Below are 25,256 nucleotides of genomic sequence, written 5' to 3' on the forward strand. Positions count from 1 at the left end.
GAAGAGAGGAATTTGATGGAGACTTTACATTTAGAGCTTTGACATCACATTCATAAATAAGATACAAGAGTAGACAGCAGACCCCACTTTTTTATTTTGTTCATATATTTTACTTTATTTTGTTTTGTTTTGTTATATTTTGTTGTTGATTCTTAGGAGCCTCATATCATTCAAGAAAAGAACCTATTTGGGTGTCTTTATATTCAGACTTTGTATTTAGTCCAACGTGTCAAGTAATTTTAATGGAAATGGTTCAAGTTTACAGTTGCTCCTAAAGTTTTTTCACTGGATGTATATAATGACCAACTATAATAGGAATATTTTCATTTCAGAATTACATCATCAAATCTTAGCTTAAACAGGAGGCAGTTTGTTATTTTTTTAAGATTTTTATTTATTATATATATAAGTACACTATGGCTGTCTTCAGACACACCAGAAGAGGGCATCAGATCTCATTACACATGGTTGTGAGCCACCATGTGATTGCTGGGATTTGAACTCAGGACCTCTAGAAGAGCAGTCGGTGCTCTTAACCACTGAGCCATCTCTCCAACCCCAGTTTGGTATTTTTATGTACTAGATTTCATAACCTTTTTCTATCTACCTTCCAGATTATTTATTTTCCAAGATGCACTCTAAGCCCCGATTTCCCACCAAACCCCATGATAGAATTGATCTCTTATCACCCACTGCCCTTACACTTTCCCAAAGCTGGTTTTGATTGTGCCATTCTCTCCTCTTTGAAAGGAATTCTTCTTTTTCCTTAATAATACTCTTCTTTCTTGGTTTCTCACTCTGCCGACCACTTTGTGTGAAGCCAACATAATCCCTAGTGTAAATACTCTGCTATAACATCCACATGCTCCCGACTTGCCATAGAAACATCAATGCATCCTATTCGTCTCCGGAGGACGCCTGTCCTGTTACAGGAATAAGCCAATGTAACACATATGAAATGGAGGAAACACAGTAGATGGGCCTTCTTCCCACTAAACACATGGATAAGTGAGTGTAAAAAATATATGAAGTGTGTAGGATATATGCAAGCGAAATTTTTCTGTGATGTGATTTTACCCTGACTTAAGCAGTTCAAGCTGATTTTGCTCTGTATGATTTCCATAGTTACAGAAGAACTTGCTAACCTATAAGTCAGGCCTTTTCTTCATGCTTGATGTATCTTTTAGAGACACCCAATAATGCTCCTGTCTCTTCCTTTCCAAATTAAATAGAAAATTTAGCTCCAAAGATATCAGGTATCTATGTCAACAAAGCTTTTCTAAATGTCACATCATTCTCACAACTTGATGTTTTCCTTACTCTTTAGTGAGGCTGGAGTGTAAATGTACTGTGATTAGCTTTCTGCTATAACTGCTGAGGATTTGTCTTCCCTAGTCTCCAAGATGCAGGCTACATGCATGTGTCTAAGCAAATGGTAGGATGGGAATTGTCTACACACACACACACACACACACACACACACACACACACACACAAACACACCTGTGGTGCTTTCACATGAGATGGCACCTTAAATCCTCCCACCCCATTCACATCTTGATCTCCATCCCCACTATAAACATAGATTTGAGTTTAAGTTTAGAGATGCTGTGGTACATTTGAGAGCTAAACTATGAGTGTAAATTAGCATTCTTAAACTTCATCTTGCTTTTGTTCTTCTTGGATAGCTTCTATATCCAAAGATGGGCGTGCATAGATGGTAGGTCATGGAGATTTAGTAAATTTCCTGAGCAATATTCTGTCTCTTTGTGTTCTGTCCCACTCAGAGGATCTTAGCTTGTTTCTTTGTTTATCTATTACCTACTTCAAGGATGCTTCAAGCATCTTGAAGTAAGGTGGGAATATAAGCCTGAACTTCTGAGACATTCAAAATGGAGGAACAGCTGCTGCTGGGCTGAACATGGCTAATAGATACTCTGGGTTACCTCCATCTGAGAACAACTAAAATTCATGCATAAAATGTTAAACACACCCTCACTGAAACAAATAGTACTATAAGAGAATTAATAAGAAACCCTGAAAATCTTGTAATACTTCATTAATGCTGGTGAAAAGTTTTCAACTGTTTTTCCAAACTTTACTACAGTAGTCAAAGTTCATGTTCAAAATTAAACTTCATGTGACTAAATTCAAGCATGTCACTTTTAAATGTTACCAAACGTAAACCCAGAAAGAATGATTCTACTGTCCAAAGTACACCTAGAATTAAACTAATAGTAAGTGTGACTAAAAAACACTGCAAACATGGATGATTTTTCCCTACATTACACAAAGAAAGAAACTCAGAACACATAGACATCAAGTTGAAATCGCTATGTGGAGAAAGAAAAACTCTGTGCTCAGAAGACTAGTTTTCTTCTTGATGGAAATTTTCACTATGAAAACTAGTGAAACATGAAATGGTTCATTGCAAAGGATAAATGTTGCCACTTGAATAACACTTGTCATAGACACTATTAAGCAAAAGTATATCCTGCAAGTCACAATTTTTAAAAGGAAGTTGTAGAGGGCTGAAGAAGATGACTTGGCAGTTAAGTGTACTGGCTACTCTTCCAGGGGACTTGGGTTCAATTGTTCATTCATGGTGGCTCAGAGCCCTCAGGAACTCCCATCTGATGCCATCTTTTGGCCTCAGTGGGCAACAGTTGCCAATGTGATACTTGTAGGCAAAGCACTTGTATAATAACACTGAGGGGGGGAGGAAGGGAGGGAGGGAGGGAGGGAGGGAGAAGATTGATTTTAAGTCAAACAGTAGTGGTGCAGGCCTTTAATTTCAGCACTTGGGAGGCAAAGACAGGTGACTCTCTCTGTGAGTTCAAGGCCAGCCTGGTCTGCAAGGGAAGTTCCACAACAGCCAGGAACCCTGTTCTAAACAGAGAAACACTGTTCTAAACAAAAACTAAATAAATAAATGTACAAAATTCTAACCTGCTTCTCCTCTAACACATTGAACTACAGAGTTAAAATGACAGATTTCAATGTTGCTTACCAATACTACAACTTCTAAAATCTTTACAGATGTTTTAAATGTTTGCATTATGGCTTCCTTTTAAAAATTTAAAAAATAGGGGAGGCTTTCGTAGAAATACAAGTAAGTAATGGGCCACTAAAGTAAGTTTTGCCTTGAGGGTACCTAGCAAACAAGGAGACCTTGAGGTTTAGTTTTAAGTTTCTGCAGAAAGCAGGAGGAAAAATGTCATGTTCTGGGGCACATCCACAAAACAGGATATAATGTGAAAGTCTCTCTGGAGTCCCAAAAGGTTATTCTCCGTCCATAGATCAACAAGACATAAAGGCACTGGACATTTATGGAGATGAGAAACAGAGCAATGTCCTCCCACTGAAAGGAAGCAGAGAAGACTCAGTGTGGGAATCACATCTGAAGCTTTGTGTTCTGAACTCCACTACCCCTGACTAGATTCAAGGCAAAAATGTCCTTTGCTCCCGGATACTGCAAATAGAGATGTACTCCAATGAACGTCATTCTAGGCTTCACAGAATACTCACAAATGCCAAGGACAATAAGCCATCCATAATCAAAACTAATACACAAGGAAACATAACTCTATGTTCTAGAAAAGGACCACAAAATGTTCATGAAATAGTATGTCCAGACAATGAAATGTTCTATGATCTTGAAGAAAATTAAATAGTAAATACAAACTTGAAAATATATGCAGTACTTAAAAAACTACAAAACGGCAAGGCAGATGTTTTCTTTTTTAAAAAATCAGTATGTCTTCTAGTCGTAATAAACAGTCATTGACATTTCAAACTCAGGGGTAAGTTTATCATCAGTTCAACCCAGCCAAAGAGGGGGTTAGCCTATTAAAGACATTCCCTGAACAGCAGTTGGATCCCTATCTGGAGAGAATGTCAAGTAAAATTGCTCAGTATACCACAGACCTGTCACAGTATCTACCATTTATTTTCCTCTAATTCTTTAGGAACTTGCTGAGCACCTACAGTGTACTAGACACTTGGCATAGTCATAAATTCCAAAAGTGAATGTGCCCACGGTTAAGGGAACAAGGTCTATAAATAAGAGACATAGAACCAAGAGTCAAGAGATACCATGGAGAAAACTTCTCTGCCTCTAACACATCTTCTTTAGACTGAATTCTGATTATTATATAAGCGTATTTACCTCCCGAATGCAAAAGCACTTTACAGCTTAAAAGCTTGTATCAGACTAAGTGGCAATAAACAGGAGAGTTATGTTTGAATACCTCCAGTCACCCATTAACACTTGAGTCAGATCTACCCATCTAAAAGGATAGTCCTTAGATGAAATGGCTGTCTATGTTAGGCTTGATGGTACTTCAATGTGTTCCTTCCACAAATGGAATTACTGAAGTAGTTTGTTTATGCTTTTATGGCTGTCCTCATAAAGTTATTCCCACACAATGTCCTCCCTTTCAGACATAAATGCCCTTAGCTCCCAGCTCATCATAGTCTGAAGACCTCCAGCTGGTTAACTGCTGTCAATTCTCTGTGCTTCCCCCCTTCTCCCGGATGCCATTCTCACATCAAATGCTGTGACTTGTCTGTGTGTGTGTATGTATGTGTTTGCTGCAGACTGCTGCCAAGCTAAAGAACAGTATATTGAACAATTCAAAGACACACTGAACACTTCTGTGGCCACGTCAATTGCTGGATTTTTTGCAGAGCCAATTCAGGTGGGTACACAAGCTTGGCATCTCTCGGAATTTTCCATGAACACAGTTTTGACTCCAAATTAATTAGGTGCCCATTTCCACGTTCCTCTCCAAATTCAGTTCATTCTCTTGGTTCCTATTTTTTTAAACTGGTTTTCAGTTGATCTTCAAAAAGACATTCCTTTAATTCCAACACTGAACAGATGAACTGGTGAGTAAAGCCACTGAATTCCTAAAATCCTCAAGAAAAGAAACCATTTGATTTTTAACTGCCTAAAACACACTGTCATCAAGCCTTTTCGTTTCTAACCTCAGGAAAGAATAGTCACGTCTTTTCCCCCTGAAGGCCTGGTACAAAAGTCCTGGTTGGAACAGTTAGTTCTTCATGCTGTTCATTCAGTTGATAACATTGACGTCATAGTGATGAGGATAACAATCTAGTCTCGTTAGTGCTGAGTCAGGGCTCCTGCCAAATCTGAAGACTTCCTGGTTTGATCTTTTGCAGGGTGTGAACGGTGTTGTCCAGTACCCAAAGGAGTTTCTGAAGGAAGCCTTTGCATTGGTCCGAGAGAGGGGAGGCGTGTGCATTGCAGATGAAGTGAGTATTGACATCCACGGGCCAGTTCGTGCAGGAGGAGCATGCCAGACACAGAGAGCAACCTTGTCGAGCCCTCTTTGATATTTCAGGCAGAAAACAAGTGCTTAAACTCTGGAGTGTGGCCACAAGCTAGAGAAGCCTTTGCTGCGTTGTTACTAGTTACGCTAACAAAAGTAAGAGTGTAAGCACCCAAGCTGCTTTTGATTTTAAAAGTGGCTAGCAAGTATAGGCAATGCTTCTCCTACCCAGCATACTTTTTAATTGTCACTATTATTCCTCATCCTTAGAATTGTTGCCAGACCCCTGACAAGCTACAGAAGAAATTTAATATCATAGTTGAATGTTCATCCCAATTTTTGCTGAAGGGATATCAGATTGTTTTTTTTTAGAAAGAAAAAATGAAAATCCAGTCTCTACATTAGAAGATTGCTGCCACCACTGCTGACATCCTGACTTCGCTTGTATAAGTTTGTAAAGTATCAGCATGGAGGCAGCTCAGATGAAGGAAGTCCTCAGTAGCCCAAGGGGTACTACTTTGAAGGAAGTGACACTCACCAGCTTTGGGGGCTCTAGCTGGTATATTTAGAATTCTACCTTGGATTGCAGTATATCAAATAAAGCAACATTTCATCTGCTTAGAATAGCTCTAGAGATGCTGCCTAAAACCCAGAAGATGGTGTCCAAGCCACAGACATTCTCCCACCTCACCTTGGCCCATCACAATCGCACAAAGTGGTGATTTAACCCACCAATGACAGATGGAAACCCTGTGCAGCTCTTACTTCTGCTGTTTCACTTGTCTTTACTGACTGTTTTCCTCGAATGAAATTCCCTCACGGTTCATGCCAGACTACCCTTTTGGCAACAATCTTGCAACTGCCAGCATCCTGTGGCCGGGTCTCTGTGAGACTCAGAGTATACCAATACCAGGGTGTACAGTAGCATCCTAAGGGAGTTCTTCCTGTTCTGCTCCTCCATTCCTTGTACTAGTGAACTCAACAAAGTCCCAGCAGAAGGGAGGTAACCTGCTAATGGGACAGGGAGGGGATAGAAAAAGGAAAAACAAAACCACTTTCAATCAGTTTGACATTAGCTATCTCAGGAAAGAAGATAAACCTTGGCCTTGGAATCCAGACACAGCAAGAGCTTTCATAGTCAGACTAATCAGGAGGAAGGTAGGCTGAATTCAAAGAAAATCAGAACTTGAATTTTCTGAGAGATGTGGTCTTGTGACCTTTTCTTGTTTTTCCTCCACTGCCCCCAATTTCGTGGCTTTCAAGAACTTAATTAACACGGTGCAAGTTTATAAGAGGCTGCTGTTAGCCACTAAAAGGGATAATAGCAGACAGAGCAGGAACCTATTGTCGCAGCCTTTCACAGCCACAGCCCAGATGTTACCTCCCTACTGTGAACTCCACATCCCTGTTGACACTAGGACTTACCGACTACAGAACGATCTGTCTGTCCTACTATGCACCAGTTCCTATGAAACTCATGGTTCTCGAGCAACTGGTCCTGTTTTTCCTGCACAGTTTTGTGTATTGTCCAGGAAATGCGCTGTTTGACTATTTGTGCCATTTTTTAAGCCCATTTAAGAATGGGCTCCAGGTCTCTATCCTGCCCTGCCGTGTGCCATGTATTGAGAGAGGCAGGCAGACACAGAGATCAAAAAAGGCTCTTGTCTGGAAATGTTCATGACATCTTTCTGTCACGGTTTCTTTCCTTCTACAAACACTAAGGATCTAACTCAGGTAGGGGTGTAATAAAATGGGTCCCTGTCTTCAGACTCACACACTGGTAATGGTAGTCTATTGAGACAGTCTGGTGGCCACATGCTGAGAATGCTCTGAACAGAGCCTGCGGGGAATTAAGGTGATGGAGGTAGGTTTGAAAGGTAAGTCAGTGAGAGTAGAGATGCTATAAACAAAAGCTGTGATCAGCTATCAATATATGGGCGGTTCTAGATTAAAGCAGGTGTACTCGGAACTCGCTGGCTCAGCTGGGTCCTCACAATGCAGCAAGATAGGAAGACACCGTTCTCTCATTGGGTGGTAAGGCATTCAGCCCGACTGGACAGAGGGTTACTCATGCTTTCTCCAGAGTGAGCCTGAGGCAGTTTCTCCACTTTTCTCTCTGGCTGCCCTATGCACAGGGGAGACTTAATAAGAAGGGTTAATCTTCCAGATGCCTCTGCTTCTGTTATTTATGTAGGCCTCAGGCAGCCCTGTGCAGTGCTAGGCTGGCAGGATTGTTTCTCTGTGATAGGTTAGTTAAGAGATTCAAAAGACATAAATATTCTCAGGGTACCACAAAGCTAGGGAATGGCTTTTGGTACCTCCAACCTCAGACACAGAGCTAGGGTTTTGGCCATGAGAATGTAAGAATACAGAAGGAGCAAGGAAGAGACAAGAGGAACGGCAAAGAAAAAGAACAGGACAGAGACCGGAAGGTTTCTGATGTTTCCTGGCTTTGCTTTTGAAGGTTGTTTATTTGTTTTTTTATCTATTCCCAGGTGCAGACAGGCTTTGGAAGGCTGGGCTCTCACTTCTGGGGTTTCCAAACACATGATGTGCTGCCTGACATTGTCACCATGGCTAAAGGGATTGGAAATGGCTTCCCCATGGCAGCTGTTGTGACCACTCCAGGTAGAACGTCCAGGATGCTCATCCTCCTAAACCCTTGGCACCATGCAATGACACAAAGAATAGGGTTCAGTGTGTGCAGGCTAGAGGCAGAGGTGGGGACCACATGCTATGTTGTCTAAGTGAATGACAAACAAAATGACCTGCCAGGCCATGGGGCAGGGGAAAGAGAGACAGCCATTCCTATCTTGCTAGAGAGAAGGCAACCTTTTCTATTACAGTAATCAAAGTCAGAGCCCTACTATACAGAAGAGGGTTAGGAAGGCGGATTACAAAACAAGCACCTGAAATTTCCAAGAATCTTTTGTTGAAGGAGACTTTTCTGTGGTCATTCGGTCTTCCCATGCCATTAACTACACATCAAGGTCCAGATTTCTCTGGCAGTGGCCCATCATACAGTGAACTACAATAAAACCTCATTTATCCAGAACATTCTATGCGAGTGATTTTTCAACCTGTGGGTTTGACCCCATTGGGGGATGAATATCAGATATTCTGCACATCAGATATTTACATAACAATTTATAACTGTAGAAAATTACAGTTATGAATTAGTAAAGAAATATTTCTGTAGTTCGTGGTCACCACAACATGAGGAACTGTATTAAAAAGTCACAGCATTGGGAAGGTTGAGAGCCACTGATCGATGAAATAAAGGTTAAAATTTAATTTCCTAGTATAGTGAGCCTTTAGTGGGTATTATTTCCTATAGAACATTGATTGTTGAAAATTATTTTATTTATAGTTCCCCCAATAGTCAGAACAATTCTAAGCCATTAAATAATTAAAATCTCTCTGATATCTCTTTTCATTGAATAAGCAAAAGTAGGAAAAACATAGTTATACATGGACATGTAATAATGGAATCCGTTACATTGTATAATCATTTAAAAGCAAAAAAAGAGAAAATATGATTATAGAAAGTGAAATGTAGGGGGTTGGAGAGGTGGCTCAGCTGTTAGGAGCACTGACTGTTCTTCCAGAGGTCCTGAGTTCAATTCCCAGCAACCACATGATGGCTCACAGCCATCTGTAATGGAATCCAATGCCCTCTTCTGGTGTGTCTGAAAACAGCTACAGTGTACTCCTATAGATAAAATAAATCTTTAAAAGAAAAAAAGGAAGGAAGGAACAAAGAAAGAAACAAAAAACAAGAAACAAAGAAAAAACAAATAAAAAGACAAAGAAAGAAAGTGAAATGTAATGAGCTATCCTTGACAGAATCCAGAACTGGGCTGCTGAATAAGTCATGAGTTCATTTTCTCTCTGTCTTAATCTCAAGAGTAGAAATAAAAAATATGGTTAATTGAAGAGCTTATATAAGGCCCTGAAGACCAAGTTTAAGGGGCTTTCTAACTCATGTAATACATTAAAGATTGTATTGTCACCTTCTCATTAAATAAGTAAGTTGTCTTCCTTACCCACTGTAGTAGCTAGCTCAGACTGACAAAGCACTATTCCATGAAGCAATGGCTGAAACCATAGGACTTTCTCTCCCTGCCGATGAGGAGGCTGTCAAGTTCAAAGTGCCAGCAGGGCTGAGCTCTGCCTGGGATTCTCATCTGCCCTTGCAGATGCCCATCTTCTCGTCTGCTTCTCCAAATGACCTTCCCTATGTGTGCCCAGCAGAGAGACATAGACAGCACTCTACCATCTCTCATTGTGACAGACATTGTCCTGTGGGATACAGGTCTCAGCTTTGTAGTCCATTTTGTTTTAATGATTCACTTAAAGACTCAGTTTCCAGATGTAGTCATTCTTGGTCCTAGCATTTAAACATGAAGATTTTTAAGGGGACACAATTCAGTCCATCACTGTTAGATGAATGAGGAAGGAACATAATGTGTGTCATAAGATGAAAGTGCATGGAGCCCCGATATCATGATGGGATGTACTGGGTAAGAACGTGTCATGTGAACCACCTTTATTTTCCAACTTAGAAATTGCGACGTCTTTGGCTAAGCGCTTACATCACTTCAACACCTTTGGAGGAAGTCCCCTGGCCTGCGCCATTGGATCTGCTGTGCTTGAGGTCTGTCCTAGTTCTCATATGAACTTCATTGACTGTACTAATAATTTATTCCTACGCCACACACTTTATCAGAACTCCATCTTGTTGCAAGGGTAACGTAGAAATTTAATATGTAATTCAGCAATTTAAGTTTTGTCTCCAGTTAATATTCTCTGTCCCCTCTTTGTAAAGGCCACTTTGTGTACTTGAAGTCCAGAATGAGGGGTAATATATAATCAAATTCACACGCATGGGAAACATAAGAACCACCCTATGCAGATGATAGCACTGCATTTTTTTCTTGCTTGCTGGGTAGTGTTTGATGTGTTGGTTTAACAGTTACTCACCATTTTAATTTTCTTCACATGCTGTTTTTCTTCCTTCTTTTGTCATAAAGGAAAGAACTATCGATAAACTAGGTTTTCAGCAGATTGTATCTGGGAAATTCAGCTACTCTGAGAAAACTACTCAGCCCTATCATATTCCTTTAGCTTAATATTTGCCAAGTTTATAACAGTTTTTATTGTTTGATAATTTTATACATGGATATAATGTGTTTTGACCAAATCCACCCCCTTTTTTCTACATCTGAATTACTTCCCTATAACTTCCCACCACTTTTCCTTCCCCACCCTATGGGCTGCTTTTCTAATTCACTGAGTGTTTAGTGATGTTTATATGTGATACACATGGTTGTGGGACCATGCATTGGATCATACATAGTCTCTCAGGGCCCACTTTTCTGGAGAAAAATGGCTCTCCCTCCTTAAGCAGCCAGCAGTTGCCTCTAGCTCCTCACACAGAGACGGGACATGTTGAGCTTCTCCTCCATCCGTTCTGGGACTTTCACTGGCTCCATCCTGTGCATGTCTTGTGCATGTAGTCTCAGCCAGTGTGAGTCCGCATGTACGATGGCACTGTTGTGGCCAGCAAATACTGTTTCATTGTAAACATATGCTCCTTCCGGTCTTACAGCCATTTCACTCCCTGTTCCACATGGTCCCTGAATCTTCAAGGGAAGGGATGCGATACAGATGTCTCATTTAGAGCTGAGCACTCCATAGTCTCTTGTTCTAGAAGTGTGGACCAATTATGGACGTTGATTGCCATTTACAGCAAAAAAGAAGCATCTTTGATGAGGGTTAATCACAGTTCTTTACAGTCCCCAAGGGAGAACCAATACCATTACTGTGATGAATCAACCTAGTAACAAAGTGCCCTATGGCCTTAATCTTTAGTAACGCATTATTATGCTGAAAATGATATTTTTTTTGTAAAATGTCCTTACCAAAATAGATAATGCCTTTTGCTTAAATAAGTACGGCGTGTTTCCGAAAGAGCAGAGAAACTTGGCTATGGTCAGGAGTCAGTACAAATCATTCTACTGTCTGTACCTCTGTGCTTCTTACTTGAACTATGAATATGGCTCGTCTACCAAGAAATGGAAAAGCATTTTAGATATAAAGAACTTAAAGCCACTGTTGCTGATGAAATACTTATTTTAAAGTATGATTAACTCAGGAAACATGAGTAAGTAGGAAGAAACGTGACTTTAGTCATTGTTGTTGTTGTTGTTGTGGTTGTTGCTCTGCCAACATTTTCCCCTTTTATTGAAAATAGACTTGTTTTCCTCAGAGAATAACATTCTGATTGTTTTCCCTTCCTTCCACTCCTCCCAGTTTCTCCCCTTTCCTGTCTCACATTAGAAAACATAAAGATGTCTAAGGAATAATAATCAAATGTAACAAGATTAAACAAAAGTTAACAAGTTGTAATAAGACAAAACAGAAGGAAAAGAGCCTATGGAAAGGTACACGGAATAGATATAGACACAGAGACACACTCATTTGCATTTATAGAGAATATATACATAGATAGATGATAGATAGATAGATATAGATAGATAATAGACAGATAGATAGACAGAGACAGAGAGAGACAGTGAGAAGTGGGAAAACCAACTTCAGTTCTGCAGGGTTCCCTTGAGAGGAGAAAATTGATAGAGATGTCCTGTTTAGGTATCTCACTTTCTGCACAATGTCTGGCTATGTGTCCCTTTATTTGTTACCCTCTGTTGCAGGAGGAAGCATCTCTAATGATGGCTGAACAAAGCCCTGACCTATAAACACACACACACACATATATATATTTACATGTATATAAATATATATGAATATATACAAATATATATAAACATATAAGTGTGTGTGTGTGTGTGTGTGTGTGTGTGTGTGTGTGTGTGTGTCTGCGTCTGTGTGTCTGTGTTCATTCCCTGGCCTATCTAGTCTCAGGTTCCTCATCACCAAAGCAGTGTCAGTAAGCAGTCTATCTTACAGAGTGGGCCTTAAGTCAAAACAAACTGGTCGGCTACTCCCAAGCGTTGTATCATCATTGCACTAAGCATAATTTGCAGACACTGTAGATCAAAGGGTTTGTGACTTGGTATTTCTATTACTCCAGACAAGGTATCTTTCTGTACCAAAGACATTAGAATGCAGGGGTGAAGGTTCCAGGCAGGCATCAGCTCAACTTCTCCATGTTTAATAAGTTATGTGGGTGTTGTTTTCAGTAATGGGTCCTTACTGTCAGTTTGTCAAGAGAAACCTATTGTCTTGGAATCAGCCTGGGTTGTTGAGAGGATTTCTGTCTGTTTTAATGCCACTACCACATGGGTTTTAATACTATTGTTCAGCATTAAAATGTGAAATCAGGAATGGGAATACCTCCTGCAATTCTTTCATTGTTCAAGATTCCAAGATTGTTTTAGCTATGCTAGGAGTGTGTGTGTGTGTGTGTGTGTGTGTGTGTGTGTGTGTGTGTGTGTGTGTGTGTGTGTGTGTTTGAGAATTGTCAACAACTGAATTACATGTAAGCCAATTCCGGTACTGGAAGCACCATTTGGTGACAAGAGATGACCATTTGAAAGTATCTCTCCATTATTTGGCCAATTTCACTAAGATTGCCTACAATTTGTATATAATTTAGGAAGCTTCTAATGTGTTAGGTTCCATATTGCCCAGCAAATGCCCTTAATGTTATCTGTCTCTCCTGTATTCCTTTCCTCATCCTTCTCTGCCCTGTCCTCAGCACTTCATCCCCTCACCATTCCAGTCCACCACCACCACCACCATCTTTAGTTATCTAATCTGTCTCCCTTTTCTAGGAAAACCTCTCTGTTCCCTTTCTCCTGGTCCTTCCCACATACCTACCTTCTGTGCTTCGTTAACATTGACTTAATGGCTATTATGCACACATATAAGTGAATACAAATCATATTTGTCTTTCTGGGCCTGGGTTACCTCACTCGGGGTAATTTTTATCATGTTTCATTCATTTGACTGTAATTCTATGATATTATTTTAACCACTGAGTAATAATCAGTTATGTAAATGTACCATGTTTTCTTAACCCATTCATCTTTTCAAGAACATCTAGGTTGTTTGCAAATTCTGGCTGTATTGAATAGAGCAAAAATGAACATGGTTGAGCAAATATCTCTGTGATAGAGTGAAACATCCTTTGGGTGTATGCCTAGGAGTGATATGGCTAGTTCTTCAGAGAGATTAGTTCCCATCTTCCTAAGAAACCACTACATTGGTTTCCATAGTAGCTATACAAGTTTGCATTCCCACCAGCACTGGAGGAGTGTTTCCCTTGATCCACATCCAACATCAGCTATTACTTGTGTTTTGTATCTTAGCCATTCTGACAGGTATAAGATGGAATCTCAAAGTAGTTTTCATTTGCATTTCCCTGATGGTTAAGGATGTCGAACATTTCTTTAAAAGTTTCTTGGCAATTTGAGTTTTCTCTATTGAAAATTCTATGTAGGTCTTTGCCCCAGTGTTAATTGGATTATTTGGTTATATATATATAGTTCTTGGGTTCTTTATATATTTTAGATATTAGCTCTCTATGAGATGTAGGGGTGGTAACATTTTTCCCATTCTATAGGCTACTGCTTTATCTGGTTGGTATATCCTTTGCCTTATAGAAGCTTTTCTGTTTCATGACTTCCGTTTATTATTTGTTGATCTTAGTGCCTCCACTATTTTCTCCATTGAAATTGATGCTAGCTATAGGATGCTGGAACTGTGTTTATTATGTTGAGATATGAACCTTGTACCCCTATCTCTCCAGGACTTTCACCATGAAGGGTTTACTAGATTTTGTCAAATGCCTTTTCTGCATATAATTAGGTGATCATGTTATGATGATGAAAAATATCAATGAGCATTATATGCTGATTCTATTGTGGTTGTGTTGTATGTTGTTATGTGTATGTGTATATCTGCATGTGTTCCCTCTTTTGATTTCCTGGTCTGAAATTATTTATTCCTCATATTTTCATGAGTGTGGTTAACCTCTTTAGGAATAAGGAAAGGCTAGAATAGAAGCAGTGAGGTCTACAGGAGCTGGGAAAGCAGGGTGTCCTATTAGGATCTTCTTAGTCCACTAAAAATTGGGCCAAAAAATGGAGAGGGACCACAACAGGAAGTCTGATACAGAGGTGGGGGTGAGATTGAAGGAGATTGGAAGGTTGGACTTAAAGGAGAGAGTGAAGATCTACAGTTAGTTCATCTGTTTCTCTAGCAGGCTTGGGTACTGGGTTCTCAGGGAATGCCTGCTGGAGCTGGGGACTGGGATAAAGCAATGAGTTGGAGGAAGGAAAGGTTGGATGGAAAGATCTGTGTGACCCATTGGAGATAGGAGCGGGGGGGGGGGGGCTACAGCAGGTGGTCTGCTACAGAGCTGGGGATGAGACTGGGATATTGGATTTGGAGGAGAAGGGGGGAAATGATAGTCTTATATTTTTAAATCTATTTTAATAAAGATTTTTAAATACTTTAATTTCCCTTTTAGCCTACCACCCACCAGAGGTAGGGCAAAGCGGGATATGGATCTGTTTAGAAATAGTTCTTTAGGGTAATTTTAATCTTCGTTGTCAGGATATCAACAGTTCAGTTCACAGGAATCAGCCATGGTAGCTCAATCTGCTTGCAAACATCATTTACAAATTAGCAACAGCAGTTTGATCCAGAAGAAATGAGGCTCTGCCAATTAGCCCAAGTCTGTGAAAGTGGCAAGAAGCTGCAGGAATATCACCATACCTTTTGTTTGTTTGGTACATTTTTTCTCTATGAATCACAATAAGGGAAGAAGGCAAGGAACATCAAGGCCAGAGCATCACCAGAAAATTCTAGTGTCAGCAAAGCCCAATACAGACCAGCAAAGAATAGCAAGGCGAACCAGTACCAGAGCTCTGTTGTTCTCCCAACAGCCTTTTTTGTTTTCCAAGCACTTCTGCCTCGGTCCACAGACTCTTTAAGTATATAGCCAACTCTGCAATCTTCTCTAAGAGAAGAGAATTAATTGTTAGCTTTCTCCCTAAACTTTAAAAAAAAAAATAGTACACATGAAAACTATGAAGCAAAACTAGAAAACCCCCTCTGGGAACAAGGCAGGAGACCACATGACTTTGTAGAGAAACACACACACACACACACACACACAGAAGAAAAAAAAAGAAAAAAAACTAGTTCTAAACAGGACCACATCCCTCTTTGTCTTATTAACTTTTCCCTTCCTCTACCTCTGGTGGATGGTGGGCTATAAGGGAAGTTAAAGCATTTTAAAGCCCTTACTAAAGTAGATTTTAAAAAATCTAAGTCTATAGGCAGGGAGAGATCTGTAGTTAGTCAATCGGTTTCTCCAGCCAGAATCCAATTTTTTTTTTTTCAGTGTTAGGTCATCTCAACAAATTCAGATGAGAAGGAGGGTTTGGACAAACCAAATAATCTTTAAAACATCAAGATCAAACAGAATTCATGCAATTATTATTTGCTAAAAAAATGATGAAGTGGTTTTGTCTTGCCAAGAGTCATAGGTGCCTATGGCTGGTTGAGATGCTTCTCTAGGTAAAGACATCTTCTGTAAAGCCTGCACATCTCAGTTGGATCTCTAGTATCCACACCATATAGAGAGAACTGACTCCCAAAACTATCTACTGTCCTCATATGTCCCAACACATGTACACAGAAAAACAAACAAGCCAAAAAAAACCTTAATATTTTTTAAAACCAATCACAAGTATCCACTGTAAGCTGGGAGTTAGGTAAAAATCTTTTTGTATCTCAGGTTCCCAAGTTACGGATACATCTGAGGCTCAGCTAAGGGGTGCAGGGACCCTACACTGACCTGTTTGGACTGTGAAACCTATGTGTGGCCTAGGTCACTGTACCTAATGGGAAAGGCACCTGTGGGATTCCTTTCCACAGTCCGTTTACTGTTTTCTCCACTGTATGCCAACACTCAGCAAAACCTGGAAAAATCAACATCCAGGTTATAAAGTACATGTCCCTGATAGTTCTTAAAGTCTTGCTTGCCTCTACAGGAGAGCAGGTTCAGGGAAATTTCCCTTTATCAAGATTGTTTCATTCCTTACAGTAGATTTTGATTCGCTCTGTGGTATATCCACACCAAGTACTATTTGTCAAGTTAAGTTTCTGTAAAGAGGACCATGAGCATTTATCTCTCTGGGCTTCTCTGTCAAACCTCCAACTTTTGTCTTGAAAGATTATTTAGGGCTGTCTCTCAACAGGTGATCGAAGAAGAAAAGCTCCAGGAAAACAGTCAAGAAGTTGGCACCTACATGCTGCTTAAGTTTGCTAAGCTTCGGGATGAATTTGACATCGTTGGGGATGTTCGAGGCAAAGGCCTTATGGTGGGGATAGAGATGGTTCAAGACAAGGTAATGATCTGCTGTTGGGTGGGTGGCAGGTAATATAGAAAGCCAACAGGGTCTAGTTCATACAACTATTCAAACGACGAATAGCTGTTAGTTACTATACATAATATACTACTGAGATCCACAGAAAAGGTAAAAAGCCCTGGGGTGAAGCAAGCTGAGTATACAGAAAGGAACTCTCATGAGCAGGATTGAGGTTTATTCATCTACATCAAGGAAGCCGTACCTAGTGATGATGCTCCCTATCAGGGAAGGGTAATAGAGGAGACAAGGGGCAGCAAAGGTGCCTAAGACTTACTAAAGGAGATTTGCAGGGTTCCTAGGGATCATTTTACATATACATCCTAAGCCTTTTCCAAATATTCCAATTTGTCCTACTACGGTGAGCCCATATTTTTGTGGTATGAAAGGCCCTGGAGGCATGCAGGCTTGCATTATACTCAGGCTTGAAGCAAATAACCTAGAGGGAAATATTTGTTTTCGTCGACTGGGAAGGACATGACCCACAGAAAAGATGCAAGCTCCAACCCAATGTCACCGAAGTCAAAATAGCATGCCCGAGCTCTGAGTAAAGGACCAACCTCAAGCCCTAGAAATCTGACATGGCCTCTTGGCTCCCAAGTCCTTACTTTTCCTGACCCTGAAGGGTTGCAGTCTCAGAGGAGAAGCAGACTCAACAAACATAGAACCAGCTCCATGGCCATGCTGTGGCCCTGGAAACGGTTCGCTGCATGTGCCCCGTACAACTTCTGAGCCACCACCTGGACTTTGGAATGGTCTCTTTAGTTAGGCAGAGCATTGCAAAGTTGAAGAGGATTTCAACACAAGCAAAGTACATCCCAAACGGCTTTTTTTCTTGTGGTTTTCCTTAGGTCCCCTGGCTTGGTAAATAATTCTTCCAACCATTCAAACACTAAATAGAAAACATTCTTTTTTTGTTTTGTTTTGTTTTGTTTTGTTTGTTTCAATCTATTCACAGATAAGCCGCCAGCCTCTTCCTAAAACAGAAGTCAATCAAATCCATGAGGACTGCAAAGACATGGGGCTCCTCGTGGGAAGAGGTGGTAATTTTTCTCAGGTAAGAGAATGGCTGCCTCTGAGGCAGGGTCTCCCTGCCAGGGCACCTAGTTGTGCGTCCTCTGCATTGTGATAATATTTTCATGTAGTAAAAAGAAACAGAAACAAAAGATAGCTTGTAGCCACTAGAGGGGGATGTGGTAAAATGATTCCATTATCCATGTTTTTGTAGGCAAAAGAGAGGCATAGAAAAGCCACACAGACTCATCAGACAATTCACAGCATGGGTAATAATAGAACCATGACACTCGTGTATCATATACACATGTGTAGTGTATTGTGTATTAATTAGTTCTAACCCCTGAGAGAACAATGATCTTCACTCACTCAGCCCTGAAGTCTGATTTTGTGAACCTGTTGTGTTAGCGGCCATTACAGCACACGGCAATCTAAGATTCAAAGCTGTCCTGTATGATCCCAGAAAGAGAGATCAAGGACCATCCTTAAACATAGACCCTGATGCAGAAAAGATCAGCCTCTCAGTGTCCTTCACCCTCCCTGAAGTAATCCAGACAGAGCTCACCCTACCCCTTTCTGGAAGTTATGCCCACACTGTCAGGATCCTGGTCTGACCCGTTGCTACAACAGTAAGATGCTGTTCCTGCTGGTGTTGCTGATGTTGCTGCTACTGCTGATGTTTTTGTTGTTGTTGCTGCTGCTACTGCTGTGTTGCTGATGCTACTGCTGTTGCTGTTGCTGTTGCTGTTACTGTTATCACTGCTGTGGATGCTGCTGTTTTTGTTGTTGCTGCTGCTGCACAATACCATCTTCCTCTAAATCTCACTTGATCAGGTTGTTCACCAGGGTGGGCTCCACAGTAGAGAATCAGGTGTGGCCTGCAAATTGTTTTTTTTTTTTTTCTTTCCTCTTGATTTTTCCAACTTCAAAACCTTTTCTTTTATGAACCATGGTCACTGCACATATTTAGTGTGTGCCGTGTTGTTTTGATGTGTGTACATTAGAACGTTCAAGAGATGATACTTATCTGTCTCCTCACATGTGGTTTGTGATGAAAACATTCCAAACGCTTTCTTCTGGACTTTTAGAGTATGCAGTGCATTGCTGCTATGTTTGATCACTTCAGTGCCAAATAGAATACCAGGCTCCTTTCTTATAAAATGTGATTTGATATTTCTACCCAGTTTAAACATTCCCTGTTCTTCCCATGATTCTGCTCCCTTCATGGCTGTCACAATGGCTACTGAAAGATCCACTTCCTGTCTTACTCCTGTCAGAGGAAACTGAAGCAAACCAGACACGGTCCCTAAGGAAACACTAGGAAAGTTTGTCTGCTCATATCAAGTAGTGTGGCTTAATTATTAAAAATCCCCAGTTATAAAGAGCTGAAATAATTGTCCATTTGTTTAGCTTCTCCTTCAAGTTCATATTAAGCAGCCAATGGTATTCCAGGAACCAACGCTGCAATGATAACTTGTCTTGATCCCATTCTTCACTGAGTTTATTGGCGAAAGAAACAAAACAAAAACTACAGTGCAACATATTAATCTCTTCTGCATGTATAAAATGTGATGCCATGGAAGGAAAGAGAGCAGAAGCCTAGGCCAGTCATTCTGGCTAACACAGCCTTAATTCGCTATACAAATAGTCCAAGCTCAGTAGCATACACAGAGCTGTCACACGTTAGTGTGACCAGGGCATCGGCTTGAGATGATGGGTCTCAAGGACAGGTAGATGTCCTATCACCTTGTCAACTGCTCTTCTTGATATGTTGTATGTCTTCAACATGTTAAGTACTATTATCACCCTAACTTTATAAATAGATAAAAAGAACTACCCGGATGTTAAGTAAATTGCCCAGGTCATATTACTATTGAGTGCATGGCTGAGCCTGTTTTCTGAAATAAGACTGGACTTAGGGAGTCTGGCAGGGACTTAGGATGCTGTTTGTGCTTCAACAGTGGCAGTCGTGATGTAGGGTCCAATCTGGTAATATTTTGGAAGTGAACTGCATATGATTTCGGTCTAAACAATGAACAAGGAGTCAAGGATGAAACCATCTTGTCTGTCTTGGCTTAATGTGGGCATGAATGCATTCACTCTTGAACATGACCCATTTACGGCAAGTTGGGGTACCAGGTCTAGTATTTGAGTACGTGGTTAAGTTGGAAAGACTGGGGTAAAGATTTCAGTTTGGGGTCATCAGCATGCAAATGATAAAAGGAGAAAAACTGGGGAAGTGTAGTGTCCCGGTGAAATATTCAGAGAGGCGAGAACAGAAGCTTAAGGAAGAACTCCCTCCGGTAGACATAAGGGAAGGTGGAGACACACAGGGGTCGGTGGTGTGCAAAGAGTTCAGAGGAGTATGGGATTTCAGAAGCAGAAGCAAGATGGCTTGAGAAAGAGGATGCCCAAATGTGAAGTGTAACAGATACATTCCGGAAGAATATGGCCTGGGAAATTGCCAGTGGACCTCACACCATACAGGTAACTTTAGTATAACACATCGGCAAGTTAAGAGGACAGAAACCATGCTGTAGATGGATGGGATGTGAATAGAGAATGATGGGGTGAAGACCCAAAGCCAGTAAGTATCAGCAAGTCTTATAAATAAGATTGAGTCAAAGCAAAGAAGAAAGAATATGCATTACACCAGCAAGACCCTGAGACTCAGGTTTTGCTCGGTGCGTCTGAATCAGGATTACATAAGGCTCAAGCATCTTCCTGATACTGGCTGATTGGAAGCTGAAGGAAGGTCAAAGATTTGAGAGAGCATGGAGACATTTCCTGGGGTGAAAGTGGTGAACCAGGGTCACGAGCAGAGGTGAACCATTTAGATCTGAAGAGTAATGACATTATTCTCTGAACCTTTGGGAAAGACAAAAGAATGTATGTGGGAACAAACTGTTTTAAAAGAAAAACTATGTCAGGGAGGTTGAATTTCCTTCAAGGAAATGGGAACCGGAATTGCTTATGAAATAGAATGGGAAGCATAGAAGTTGGTTTTTTTAAAAAGCTAAGAAGAAAACTCAGGGTTTAGAAGGAAGCTAAAGGAGGATAATAAAGAAAAGAATGTTCTCGGGAACCAGCAGAAGTTGAAGGCTGTGGATATGTGGTAGTGCCTTTCTGGTCTCCTATGCGGTTTTCAACTATTCCTCAGCCCCTGCACATAGGAACAAAGCAGCTTGTTTACTTTAATCAGCACTGAGACTTGGCACACAAATGAAGTAACATGAGGCTGGAAATGTGTGCTGTGTGATGGGTAAGAGAGAAGGTAGTTGAGTTAGCTTTGTCCGCCAAGCTTTGAGGCAACAGAAGGGAGAGATTGAAACAGAGTGATGGATGGATTGGAAGGTGGTAGAGAAATGAGGCCCTAAAATCCTTATAAAAATAGTGGGTGCAATGGGGAACAGCAACTGGCTTTTTCAGGCATTGGCCCTGAGGAAGAATAGATATAGAATAGTGCAGATGAAGGCAGTGACTAGGAAAGTTGATGTTCTCTGTTGGCAGAAACTGAGTGTGGGGGAGGTGGTGAGGTAAGAGCTCAGGGACTGGTGGAAGGACAAGCAGGTACACAGATGGGGACTCACACCCAAAGAAGAGATGGAGGTCTAGGGGTATTGAGGAAGAGTTAGGAGGAAGATTGAGGGATCCAAAGAGGACAGGGACTCCACAGCAAGACTAACAGAGTCAAATAACCTGGACCCTTGGGGAGGTCCCAGAGACTGAACAACCAACCAAAGAGCAAGCTCAAGCTGGACCTAGACCCTTTGCACATATGTAGATGAACATCGTGGTCTTTGTGAGGGCCTCCCAAACAAATGGTATAGGGGTTGTCCCTGAGGTTGTTGCCTGTGGAGCCTGTACTCCTAAACAGAAAGCCTTGTCTGGCTTCAGTGGAAGAGGGTTTGCCTAGTCCTGCAGCAACTTGATGTGAGATGGGGGAAGGGATGGATCGAGATGGAAGGTTATACCCAGAAGGGGCCTTCCCCTTCTAAGGGGAATGGGGGGAGGACTTATTGTTAGGAAAAGGATGAAGAGAGTGGGGGGGTACGGCTCATGGAGGTATGGCAAAGCCTGGAGGCAAGGGGCATGCCTCTGGGGGATCCATGTTTGGAATCCCTTCCCCCTAAGGGACCAGCCACATGATGGTATAGTACAGAATAGACTTTATTCAGGTCATGGGGGAGTTAAGAGGATAGTAGAGGCAGAGAGAAAGAAAGAGGAATAGAGGAATAGAGGAGTAGAGGAGTAGAAGCCAGCCATGGGCACTTGGAGAGAGGGGGGGGGAAGGAAAAGGGGAAAGGAGGGGTAAGGATGCAGGAGTAAGAACAAGAGAGAGCAAGAGAGAGAGGAGGGGGCAAGCAGCCCCCTTTATAGTGTCAGGTCACTGGGGCGGGGCATACCTGGCTATTGCTAGGTAACTGAGAGTGGGATTTACAGAATCCCAACACTTATGTGAAGGAGTACTGGGAAGAGAGGAAGGTCTGATACTGGATTATAAAGTGAATACATAAATTTAATTTTAAAAGAAAAGAAAAAATTCAAAGCAAGATGATATGAGGATTTGTATAGAGAAGGTAAAAGATCCTAGGAGGAAGGAGGTAGAGCCCAGCCTAGTGAGAGAAATGTCAGCAATATGGTAAAGATTAAGTTTGGGATTTTCAGTTTAGCCCATTTCCTGGAAGTCACAATTGATTCTCTGATGATTTGAGCTTCGTTTTCCTCTGTCCCCTTAGACTTTCCGCATTGCGCCCCCGATGTGTGTCACAAAGATGGAAGTGGATTTTGCATTTGAAGTATTTCGCTCTGCCTTAATTCAACACATGGAAAGAAGAGCTAAGTAGGAAAAGTCACGAGCCTCAAGAACTTCTCTACTACATACAGAGACGAATTTGAGAAATGTTGAAACCACAAGTATTAGATAAAAGAACAGCAGCCCTCTGTGGTAATTGTATAAGACTTGATGGACAACCTACTGGCCATATTTGTCAATGGAGCCCCTATTCTCCTGATAATCCCATCCTTCAGGAGAAGTATCTATCACTGGCTCACAGGATCAGTCTTAGTTTGTGTAGATTAGTCTGGGATAACATTATTTCCCATTGCATTAACTGGTTTGTAAATGAATGCATGGTGTGTGTGTGTGTCACTGATGAGTCCTGAAGGAAACCTCTGGGAAAACATTTCTTCATGATTCAGCTCAGATGCCTCTTGTCACACTGGAAGCTCACCATCCCATGATAGGGTTTCTCAATTCACACCAAGCATCTGGAAGCCATGAAGATAAAGCCCAGTTCACTATACTACATTGGGAAAGTGGTTGGAAGCGGAGTGGTTGGTAATGTTAATGAATCACTGACCATGAATCATGGAGCCACCCTATTTCAGGGTTTCTTGATTTATGAAATAATAAATTCATGGTGCTGCTTAAGACTTTTAATATTTTCCATTTTTACAGCCCAAGGAATCTTGGGAAACAATGCAGAAAATACCCTAGGGACACAGCTGTACCCCAAACCTTTAACTCCCTAAAAAGTCCTATTTCTTTTCTTGTATGGTAGCATCATCTCATCTTCATCTATACCTGTCTCTTTTTATTGAATATTCTATGTATTTACATTTCAAATGCCATCCCTTTTTCCCCACTACCATCCTCTTCCCCGTCTTCTTGCTTCCATGAAGGTACACTAACTCCCAAACACCCTCTTCCTCAGTGCTTTGGCATTCCCCTACACTGGGGAAATGAGCCTTCCCTGGACCATAGGCCTCTTCTCCCACTGATGCCAGACAATGCCATCCTCTGCTACATATGCAAAACCACATGTTCATCTCATTAGATGATGAAAAAGCATTTAACAACCCCTTCATGTTAAAAGTCTTGGAAAGATCAGGTATTCAAGGCCCAAACCTAAACATAAACCTGTCTTTCTACTGTGGCAAATGCATACATAATTTCCAAAATTCTAGTCATTAGTATGGACATTGTAAATATTCTTTGACATAGGTGCTACCTGATCTGTATTTTAGAACTGGCAATATTCTCTAATTTGATATATTCACTGGAATGTATTTAACAGTAACACTCATATAATTATCATAAGTGATAAAATATACTACTGACAGAGAATCCATGAAAACAGAGTAAATGAGCCTGGGAATAGTCTGTACTGTGTTTGTCTCAAATACAGACTTCTGCTGGATCGCCAACATATGGTAGTGGACACGTGTGCTCCACCACTGGATAGGCTGAGACAGAGAAATTCCTGGGACTCACTTTCTAGCCAGGCTAGCCCGATTAACAAATCCCAGAATAGAGAGAAGTCCTGTCCCAAAAACTCAAGGTGGCTAGCCCTGAGGAATGAGAGCCCAGGTTGGCCCCTGGATATCTTACTCACTTGTACACACCCATCCAAATTAATAATTTTAAAATCCTATTCCAAATGCATTCAGCCAAAGAATTCATTTTTAAAAACATTAGAGTATTTGAAGCCTCTTAAAAATAATACTAGCACTTCCAGTCTCCATCTGTGCCCAGAGGTAAGGCTTCTCCACAGCCCTCTGGACGCAAAACTTGCCCAGAGAGACCTGGTCTCTGAGAAGTGCTCTCACTCCCAAGCCTACAGGTGAAACCCCACTTTCCCTACACTGACTGTCCAAAGAGGGACCTGCCAGAAGCACACAGGGCATAGCAGCCTGGGACAGGACCCTTCCAGTCCCAATCTATGCCCAGAGCTAAGGCTGTCCCACAACCCTCCAGACCCAAAGCTTCCCCGGAGAGAGCTGGTCTCCCAGGGTTCACAGGCCACAGGAGGGACAAGCTCCATTCAGAGACAGCAAGACCAACTGACTTCAGAGATAACCAGATGGTGAGAGGCAAGCACAAGAACTGAAGTAACAGAAACCAAGGCTACTTGGTTTCATCAGAACCCAAGAGATGAAAGAGAAAATCTCAGAAGCAAAAGACCACAGAAAACATTGACACAACACTCAATGAGAATGCAAAATGCAAAAAGCTCCTAACCCAAAATATCCAGAAAATCCAGGACATGATGAGAAGACCAAACCTAAGGATAATATGTATAAAAGAGAGCAAAGATCCCCAACTTAAAGGGCCAGTATATGTCTTCAACAAAATTATAGAGCAAAGACTGAAGAAAAGGCCATCTAGAGACTGTGGGGATCCAACCTATATACCGTCACCAAACCCAGACAATATTGTGGATGCCAAGAAGTGCATGCTGACAAGTGCCTGATATCACTGTATCCTAAGAGGCTCCACCAAAGCCTGAGAAATACAAGAGTCAGATGCTCTCAACCAGCCATTAGACTGAGAATGGGGTCCTAAATGAAGAAGTTAGATAAAGAACTAAAGGAGATAAAGGTGTTTGCAACCCCACAAGAAAAAACATCAACCAAACAGACCCCCAGAGCTCCCAGAGACTAAATCACCAACCAAAGAGTACACATGGAGGGACCCATGGTTCCAGCAACTTAGGTAGCAGAAGATGGCCTTATCAAGCATCAACAAGAGGGGAAGTCC

The 25,256-nt window shown here is 41.3% G+C and overlaps 1 protein-coding gene across 1 annotated transcript in view; it reads left to right on the plus strand.

Annotated features, from left to right (window-relative positions):
• AGXT2 (alanine--glyoxylate aminotransferase 2) overlaps positions 1-22,560 on the plus strand; it is a gene marked incomplete at both ends in the record, with an annotated part of 42,078 nt that extends 19,518 nt beyond the window's left edge. The window contains 7 exons of the mRNA XM_080933543.1: positions 4,600-4,700; positions 5,185-5,277; positions 7,790-7,922; positions 9,860-9,951; positions 16,532-16,681; positions 17,658-17,756; positions 22,453-22,560. Of these exons, the coding sequence (XP_080789669.1) occupies positions 4,600-4,700; positions 5,185-5,277; positions 7,790-7,922; positions 9,860-9,951; positions 16,532-16,681; positions 17,658-17,756; positions 22,453-22,560 (776 nt within the window). The remainder of the gene's footprint in view (positions 1-4,599; positions 4,701-5,184; positions 5,278-7,789; positions 7,923-9,859; positions 9,952-16,531; positions 16,682-17,657; positions 17,757-22,452) is intronic.
• Between the last annotated feature and the right edge of the window lie 2,696 nt (positions 22,561-25,256).

This window comes from Micromys minutus (genome assembly GCF_963924665.1).
Source record: "Micromys minutus genome assembly, chromosome: 20".
NCBI lineage: Eukaryota > Metazoa > Chordata > Mammalia > Rodentia > Muridae > Micromys > Micromys minutus.